We start from the raw sequence: 9,941 nt of genomic DNA on the forward strand, positions 1-9,941 counted from the left end.
AGTAAAAACAGCAAAAATGATAATACAACAATTCCAATTTATTAGACTATTATTATTGTTGTATTATTATTATTAAATTTAAAAAAAAAATATTATTTGTTCTTTTTTATCTAGGCCAATTAGATAATAATAAATGATTTAAATAAACAAAGAAAATAATAGAACCTATATTATTAAGTCATAGTTTACTGATGCATGTTCAGCTTTATAATAAATAAACGTTTCATATTGCAACTCGCCACTCAACTAAAGTGGAGATTAAAGGGAAAGGGTGTCATTTACTGGGATTGCGCTGTTGTGGCCACAGGCGCCAGCACGCATTGCTCTTTTTCACTTTGACAAACCACAATTCCTTTAAAGATGAGAATTCCCTCCGGACGCGGGGCGTTTAGAATTCGATAAATAATTTAGCAATTTAAACAGCGAGAGGTAATGCGGGCCGAGATCCCAGAGATAACGACACAAGCAAGTGTTTTAGTGCTTGATAAAACATGGTTTATTTATCACAGCTGTACGTGTCTCTTAACACATTACACAGCTACTGTCTAAGGTACAACAAATGTTTGATGTGAACTTTCCAAAGTATATTTAGGTCCCCGTTTATTTATTCATTTTAAATAATAACCTCAAATCGTACATATATGTCGATTTGTTTTAGGCATAGTCCTCCTATAATTATCGACTTGGATAATCCTTAGCATGCGGCGACCTGCAGTTTTCCCAACAGGGCACAATAGAGAGTGTAAGATTTATTTTTTAGAAAAAAGTCACTTTCCCCCAAAAAGACCTTCCGAAAGCGCTGAAGAAAAAGAAAGTGTCTGAAGATTTTCAAAATGACAAAACAATAGTCATGTCTGGTAAATGTTGGAAAAATTATAAAAATCACCCCGTTAGTGGTTTTCACCTTTTTCAGAGCATTCCAGAATATAGCAGGTGGACGACTTAAACTCTTTTTCTTGTCTAAAAGTTGAGTCATTATAAAGTTTGTAAAGTCTTATCTTTCATCCATAATCCATTGAAAATTTACATTCAAATATATGGGTTGCTAAAGTTTAACTAAATAGCCCATGATCAAGTTATATGGCTGTCCCCTATAAACAAATTAACGATGGATTGCCAGGCCATCTGTGTATCAACTGTAACAGTTTAAAACTCTTTGAATTTTTGAACATTTGAGATATATTCTCATAAATTATGTCTATCATTATTATATTTATTGTCATTATGTAAAATGCTTTAATTGTTGTGTATATGCTATATTCTTTATGCGGTGTCCTCAAGTATAAAAACCTCAAATTTAAAGATTATATTAACTCGTAAAACATTTCATGTAGTTTAAATTTAACAGTAGCAACAAAATGTTTCATTAAAATATAAGGCAAGACATAAAGTTATAAATTTGGATTGAAATTTCTTATTTGTCATAATTTGAACCTAATGAAATTAAGATTAACATCGACCATAATAATCATAATAATAATAATGATAATTGTGATTACTATAATTATAATAATAAAATAATTAATACAATAAAAAACTATGTTTAAATCATTTATGAACATATGCTTTACAATAAATTACATCAAAACTTGCATTATATAAGAATGATATTCGGTTAAATGTTGCTCACCGTGTTCCACGCATCTCGGGTCATCCGGGCGCTTGTCGGGTTCTCTGTTCTCAGTATATCTTAAAATATATTAACTGCTTTGATACAGACGGCTTTCTTCCCACACAGAAGAGTCCCGGTCGAGATTTCTTAAAGTGGATATTGGCAACGTGCTTTCAAACATTTTTAAGGAAAGCTACCCAACTCACCTCCTCTTCGCACGACTCCACACTGGGTTCAAGTGTATTCTACATGTCTTATAAAAGGCCTTAATCTAGCCCCATGGCAATGCGATGCACTCATCGCTTGATACATTTGAGTATATCAGCTTGAGCACTTGCAGTTTGAGCGTCATGTGGACGAGAGGACAGTTTTAAGGAATTAAGTCCCCGTAAATCCCTCCAGCTATACGCAAAAGAAAACACAGAGGACTGCGTGTATTCAAGCCCTCGTGTTCAGCATTTGCTTTCTCCCGTTAACCTCGGCGTTTAAGCACAGTCTCAAGAATAATAAAGGGTTGAACAGTTAAATTCGATATTGTAATAACATGCTTTTATAATTATACTGTTTAAACCTTAGCAACTTTTTGGAGTGGTACACCAAAGGCCACCGCATCTGAAACGTGGTCATTTTAAACACATCTCACAACCAACAACTAAAAATAAATAAAACGCGAATTAAAAATCTCCTAGAGATGAGAATGTGCTCCGCTAGAGCCTCTCTCTCATTGGCTGGAGAGTTTGCATCAAAAAGTCGCTGCTACATTTGTTTCCCTGCAAAGGGCCCGGCGAGAGAAACAGACTCCAGTCCTGAGCTCTTCATTGGCCAGCGTGCTGTACAAATCAGACTCCAGCAACTTCAGCCCAGAGGAGCAGCGAATCATAACCGTACGTGCTTTAATCTCTCTAAACCATTTCACCCATTCTCCGTGCTTAGCTTTAGAGACTTCCTCATAACTAATTTGCTTCGGTTTCATAATGATGAAAAGGATTTTATCTTGATATCTTGAATATTTCTGCAACGATTTAGACGTATATTTGCTATCGGACGTTAAACTTTAGCGGACTTCGAACTGAATCCAGTTATTTTGTAAGTAGCTGCCTTGTATATTATTTTATTTATTTTTTGTGCATTTTTCATTGAATTAGCAAATTATACGAATAATAATTATTATTAGGGTGTCCATAATTTTTCTCTAGCCCATTGATTTTGTTACGCAAACAATCTGTTTATTGTTTTTTAATATTTACCCAAAGGTAGCCCCTTTATCAAAAAAGTTAATCTTAATAGTAAAATGTATTAATGATTATATTGTTGTAAAATTAATATCTAATGCATGTTACCTTGTGTGGTAGTCCACTGATGAATAGAGTCGATTTTATAAAGTGCAATTTAATTTTTTCATCTCATTTCAACTTCTGTTTGATAGAAAATTAACATAAAGTAGCCCAATCGGCACGTTCTTATTATTTTGGATGGAAATATGAAATTTTCGATTTACTGCATGTTGAATGAATAATTCTCCTCTCATATGCAGGTAAACTAATGATTTGGAAGACATTTTATACCAAAAATAATAATTCTATTAATATTAATTCCAGCATGTAAGAAGGAAAGTTTCAGTAAAATACACGTGTGTTATGTGTGTGTGCGTATCCATGTTTTTTTTTGTAGTCATGCACAGAATCAATGAGGCCAAACGTTCAGCTGAAGAGGTAGCGTCCAGTAATTAGGGTGCGCGTGCCACACGGATTATCTCGTTAATTTATCAACAACAACATTTATCATAATTAATTCTTGGATGAGGTAATTACTATTGAGCGGCTGTGCAACTGGAAGACGATGACTGTTAAAAGTGACAGATTGAGGGATGAAACCGTTGCAAGGGCTTTTATTAAAAAAATAATTTTGCATAATTGGGCCAAAGTTTGCATTGTTGAAAAATATATATTATTCGTACAGTTGTGATTCGTCAGCAGCGCGTAATTATAAATGACGCATGATAAAATAAGTTTTAAGGGAATAAAACAACGCCAATGTTATAAAACAACTTATTCTTAAACCTGAAATCGTTGATAGATATAAAGGGTTCTATAGATTTGATTCAGGCAGATCCTATAAGTGCTTTCAATTCAAACAAACTCCATCGTAAATTTACCATAAACCTTAAATAAATCTAAATGGAAACAAACAATTGTTTAATGGAAAAAGAAACTGTTAGATTTGAGCTATTTCTTTGACTTTACCATTATCAGATGTCTATTTAATGGCTATAATAGACATTTAATAGAAACACTAAAACACGTTATTATTATGAATGTGTTCTGTTATTCGGACTGATATAAGTGAGAAAAGAAGGCTACTTTTGTCATTGTTACTTTCGCCAATCGAGCTTTTGTTATCAGCATTACTTATCAGGCTAACACTGGCCTTTGTTTGCACCAATAGCCCCCAAATCAATGCCCGAGACAATTAGCGGGTTCCTATGCAAATTGTGTTTTGGCCTGTGTGCACATTTGAACGACGTATAGTTTGTCTTTGTGAGGACTTGTTGCAATTAATAGATGTAACTTTTTGGGGTTGGTAAGGAGAGGGGAGGGAGGGGAGGGACAGGGGGCGTTTGTCAAGATGAGCTTCGTTCATCTCAGGAGGACAGCTGGAGATCTGGAGCAGCTTTTAAGAGCAGTGCGGTGTTGACGTGGGTTATTCGCTTATATGTCGACGCAGTTAGGAGGACCCAGTGTCTATTAAATGTCCGAAGCTGAATCAACAACCTGCGTCGTTTCTCTGAACGCCCTTCTTATTTTACTGTTTTATTTATTCATTATTTTGGAAACAGGGCTTTTGGATTCACCGCCATCGCTGAGGACAAAAACAAACCAGAAGCAGAAATAAGGAAAACAGACCGGTGTTCCGCTTTCCAGATTTTCTCCAACTTTACCCCCACCACCATCTTTAGCATGATGTCGTATCTTAAGCAACCACCTTACACGGTCAACGGGTTAAGTCTAACTACCTCCGGGATGGACCTTTTGCATCCATCCGTTGGATACCCAGGTAGGGCGCAATTCTTAATTATTAAGAACTGTTGCACAAAAAGTATTTTATGTATTCAAGACTATTTAGTTGACCCTTGTACCACCGTTTAAATATAAATAGTGGACCTCGCAATTTTACTTGTAGTAAAGGTTTGCGAGTTTAATAATTTTATTACAAAAAGTTCCAAGGTAAAAATTTGATGGTTATTAAGCTATTATCACTTTTGGTTCACAACCCTTTTGAAATCCAGCTTCGGACAAAAAAATTAAAATACATGAACATGAATTAACAACTATCAATTTTGTATTCTTTTTAATACTTTTTTATTCTTCATTTATTTTGACTTATTGGTACTGTTTGTTAATTTATTTGTGTGATTATTTGTTGTGTAAGACAGGCCGTAATAACACCATATCAGAAGAATATTAGCATGAAAAACTAGCATGAAAATATGAATATAAAAAGCTCTAATAATTTTTCATAACATTTTTATAGTATAGATTAATCTATGCTGGATGACGTTGTGGATGGACATTTGTTTAATGAATTTGTTTACATTGTTTTAAACAGCGACTCCTCGAAAGCAAAGGCGTGAGAGAACAACATTTACTCGAGCTCAACTCGATGTGCTGGAGGCTTTATTCGCTAAAACGCGCTACCCGGATATTTTCATGCGAGAGGAGGTGGCCTTGAAAATCAACCTACCAGAGTCCCGAGTACAGGTAGTTAGTGTTTCTTAACCATTGCAATTTTAATAATAAAAACATCGTATACGTCTGAGAATGGAAAAGAGCGCTTATATATATATTCTTCAAAGTAAAACATGTTTTTATACTGATGGTGTTCGACACTTGAAGTTGCCAGAATGTATTTAACTCTATTTTAACGCGCGTCAGGTTTGGTTCAAAAACCGAAGGGCAAAGTGTCGCCAGCAGCAGCAACAACAACAAAACGGAGGCCAGAACAAGGTGCGACCTGCCAAAAAGAAGAGCTCTCCAGCGCGGGAAGCCAGTTCTGAGAGCGGGGCGAGTGGCCAGTTCACCCCGCCCTCCAGCACTTCAGTCCCGGCCATCTCTACTACCACTGCGCCGGTGTCCATTTGGAGCCCGGCTTCCATTTCGCCGCTGTCAGACCCACTGTCTACCTCCTCCTCCTGCATGCAGCGATCCTACCCAATGACCTATACCCAAGCGTCCGGATACAGTCAGGGTTATGCTGGTTCCACGTCCTACTTTGGGGGAATGGACTGTGGCTCTTACTTGACGCCCATGCACCATCAGCTGACCGGACCAGGATCCACATTAAGCCCCATGAGCGGCAACGCTGTTACAAGTCACCTGAACCAGTCTCCCGCAACCCTTTCCACGCAGGGTTACGGAGCCTCCGGGCTCGGCTTCAACTCTACCGCGGATTGCTTGGATTATAAGGACCAAGCGTCCTCGTGGAAACTGAACTTTAATGCTGATTGCTTGGATTATAAAGATCAGACTTCCTCCTGGAAATTCCAGGTGTTGTGAAAGTAACAAAACGTCCATCGACACTATTAAAGACCATAAAATAAACGTTATACACCTGTCATCCTTCCAAAAACACAGTGTTCCATGACGCGTGGACTATCCGAGTTGGATGGGTCGCACTGTGCCAGACAGCGCTCTTGAAGTTAGTCTTGAAATGAAATATCTATTTGTGCTGTACACAAGTTTTCTTAAGGGTCATGAGTGCGTAAAAACATAGGCCAATTTACCACAACCTGTTGTTTAAGGTAAAGGAAATCAAAGTGAGTTTGTAATAAGTTAGGTCAAAGCCACCGAACAAATCCTTACACAGGAAAAGAGGAGAAAAAACTACACGGCAAAAGGAGCCAATCTTTTGGTTAAGTGCTTGGAATGGGCAGGCTTTCTCTAAGCCTCTTACAGCACGCCGACCTATTTCAATGTTGGCAAGACGAGAGACACTTCCATCAGGAGGATGATAGAGAGGATGTGTGTGTGTGTATGATGTGTGTGTATGCTTGTATGTGTGTGTGTGTGTGTGTGTGCTGAACGCCCCAATGGCGACCTGGATGCACTACTTTATTTAAGAAAAGGTGTTTATAAGGAATCAATATGTAGTTTTTAAAAGACAATCAATGTGTGTCTTATATAAATGGTACATTTGTGTTTTTTATCTGTGCTAGCCTTCGAAACTGTGATCTGTTGTAACTGTATGCAATTTGTGAGCTCCGTCGCATTTGCGAAGACTCGGCTGTGATTTTACTAGATTTTTAACATTTTTTCTTTAAAGAACCACAGTAAATAATTATAGTCACATAATTACCATTGAATTAATTTCAGGAGACAACCCATCTTGAGAATACAGGGATATAAGAGGACGTGTTGGAAAGGAACTGGCTGTCCCCTTCTATTGATCTTCATTGATCATTTAGCTGATATACCAACCTTGTAATTTTGGCTGGAGTGGTATAACGTGGTCCCACCAGAGAAACAATAATAAACTATTTCAAATCTGAAACCACATTTAAAGTGATTAGGTCTGAACGAGTTATTAAAATGTACTATGGATTGTATGTGTGTGTTTGTATTTAATAGATCACCATAGCATAAACTATATAGTTAATTAGGAAGGAGAGGCCCAATTGAGCCTATCCCAAAAAAATAAAAAGAATTCATAATTTTAATAGCTTTGAGCGACGGTTCATTTCTTATCACACAACTGTCAAAACTGGGGTATCTACATTGAACGTATTTAACGATTTCACATGTTAATTAATTAATATCGTATCAAAGGTGAATTATTTTCTTATTCTTTAAAAACTGAAACAACCGTTGGTGTCCATTTCCCTGCGACGAATGAAAGGATGAAATCCCAATTTTAATAGTGTTCTCCTGGTTGACTGGTTTACAATAAACTGTCCACACTGAACAGTGCATTTCAATCATTTTTTTATAAAATTGGTGTCAACAAGTGTTTTATAGCAGAAAATCTAAATTAAAATTGAAAGTTAAAAAGCACTGGCTTGTAATTTGACCATTAAAGAATGAAACACTTGAAGTAAATGTATCTCTGTAACTGCAAGGCGTGAGCAAATTTTAATTATTTCTTATTTCCCCGCCGGGTTTCCGGCCCTTTCGTTTTAAGAAACACGGCAGCAGGAATGTGTAGTTTGGGAAAGTCGCGCTAATCCGCGCCTCAAAGACCAGTTAATCCCAATATTTCACTGGCGGGGTTTCTTTAGGGCAGAGGGCAATTCAAACGTTACTGAAAGCTTACTTTAAAGACCCCCTTTTCTGAACCGCATGACTTTCTGTGCACCCTTTCATAATAAAAAATTGCATTATTTAAGAATAACAGACACCATAATATAAACGAACACACAACCAAACTACATAATACAACCTAGTAAAAGTCTATTAAAAACATATTTCTAAAACAACAGATTACATTCTGTTATTAAAATTTTAAATAAATAGCTACAAGCACAAAGCTCAACAGCCTCGCAGTCCTCTGTGGCTAAATGTTTTACAAAATTTTCACAAGGGAGGGGTGTAGAACAAGTTCGTGACAGTAACCATTGAGTCTTAGAGTCGTTCTGTTGTAAGGGCACTAGTGCACACTATTTCGAGTCAGAGAGTGGGAATCTTTAACATATTTCATGTTCTTCCATACACGAACGTGGGACCATTTGATTAACGTCCTTGCCAAATAATCAAATTTTCATTCGAATTATTCAATCATTGTTATTGAAAAAATAATAATAAAGTGAAGTAAACTAAACATACTAAACGGATCGGAATAATCTTTGTCTCATTCAGTAAAATTGGAAAACGAAATGAATCTTTGTAAAATGATGCTGTGTCTCCAAAATGTTCTAACTTTTTTTTACTCATTTTTGAGCTTCACATCTATTTTCCACTAAATATCTATTAATGATTATATTAAGGTGATTAAAAACGCGCTAGAAAATATAAATGCACTTCAGGCGTTGTTTTATGATGTGACACAAACAATATACATACTGTAGATGCTGACTTAAATAACACAATATACTGAACAAATAATGGAAACAAAGCCAATTGCATTTTCGATAATATCTGTAGAAAAAGAAAGGAAAATGACTTTATGTAACGGTGATATTTTATTATTACATTATACGCATTATAATATGTTGAACTCTAGTATTCTTAATTTAATTTAAATGTACATTTACAAATTCTTTGTTTAAACAAATATCTTTCTTTGGATTGCAGTGAATTATTTTTTATAGTATATTTAATCTAAAAACACCTCATAGTCTAATATAACACAATACAATATAATATATGTTTTTTATTTACATTCAGTTACACCATTGCTCAACAGTCTTTCTTACTCGAGCTACAAAACAGAATAAAACGCGTTTGTTTTCTTATCAATGTCATGGTGAACCACAATCATGAAACAAAGTGTACAAAATATGCTTTATTTATTTCCCTCTAAAATGATCTTCCAGAGTCAAGTAGCCTACACATTAATTAAGGTGTAATAATTCGAGGGTGCTGTTTAAACTATCAAATGACGATTCAAGACAAGCTTAAATTGCAGAAAGGATTTGTATTCGCGACTATCAAAACTGTTGATAAATATTCTTCACTTTACTACAACGAATTAATGTTATCTCATAAAGCACGTATTGAAGAAACATTTGTACAGCCTGTTGTTAGTCGAAAATAAATACACATACGAGGCCATTGCTTTGGTCATGTCCTAAATTCACAAAACTGATTAATAAAATGCAGATTATCCAAAAGCAATATGCAATACAATAGCACAAATCATATGTAATACAGTTCATAATATTTTCAACTCAAATGCATGCATGTTTGTTAAGGGGTATAAATGGTTGGTAAAACGATAGGAGTAGAAATATAGGACTAGCGAGAATAGAGTTACAGGAGTTATTAAACAAAACGTGACTTAAAATACGTTGCTAATAATGTCTCTGATGACTTCTAGTGAAGTTAAAAAAATTATGTTCGGAGGTCTGTGTAAATAATGTCGATTATATATACACTTATCAAGAAATTAAGTAGGCTAATAATCCCTTTAAATTAGTTTTAATTTTGATTAGCCTATGGGATTTTACCATTCAGGTGAAAGTAAACTCGGGATTTAATCTAACCCAGCGAGTTACGAGTTGTCTTGTTATTAATCTTTTCACTATTAAAACAGTCATAGCTGTGACCCTGAAGTGAATGAAAAACTTACACTAAGTAGGTCAATTACGACAGTTAGTATCATTGTGGCCAGACAGACG

General features: G+C 35.6%; 1 protein-coding gene across 2 annotated transcripts; it reads left to right on the forward strand.

Moving 5' to 3' along the window:
• Nucleotides 1-2,396: 2,396 nt before the first annotated feature.
• Nucleotides 2,397-7,325, forward strand: otx2b (orthodenticle homeobox 2b). Of its 2 annotated transcripts, none has more exons than XM_056767815.1 (4): nt 2,397-2,496; nt 4,449-4,666; nt 5,219-5,370; nt 5,545-7,325. In XM_056767815.1, exons 2-4 carry the CDS (start codon nt 4,570-4,572, stop codon nt 6,163-6,165), a joined length of 870 nt encoding a protein of 289 aa, XP_056623793.1. In that variant the 5' UTR covers nt 2,397-2,496; nt 4,449-4,569; the 3' UTR covers nt 6,166-7,325. The 2 variants fall into 2 exon arrangements, with proteins under 2 accessions (XP_056623793.1, XP_056623792.1); XM_056767814.1 differs by lacking the exon at nt 2,397-2,496 and adding an exon at nt 2,528-2,698.
• The last annotated feature ends 2,616 nt before the right edge of the window (nt 7,326-9,941 follow it).

This window comes from Triplophysa dalaica, chromosome 15 (assembly GCF_015846415.1).
Source record: "Triplophysa dalaica isolate WHDGS20190420 chromosome 15, ASM1584641v1, whole genome shotgun sequence".
Lineage (NCBI taxonomy): Eukaryota > Metazoa > Chordata > Actinopteri > Cypriniformes > Nemacheilidae > Triplophysa > Triplophysa dalaica.

Coding starts and splice junctions, on each gene's coding strand:
- otx2b (XM_056767815.1), top strand. CDS start 4,570: ATGATGTCGTATCTTAAGCAACCACCTTACACGGTCAACGGGTTAAGT. Junction 4,667..5,218: donor TCCATCCGTTGGATACCCAG/GTAGGGCGCAAT, acceptor TGTTTTAAACAG/CGACTCCTCGAAAGCAAAGG. Junction 5,371..5,544: donor TACCAGAGTCCCGAGTACAG/GTAGTTAGTGTT, acceptor AACGCGCGTCAG/GTTTGGTTCAAAAACCGAAG.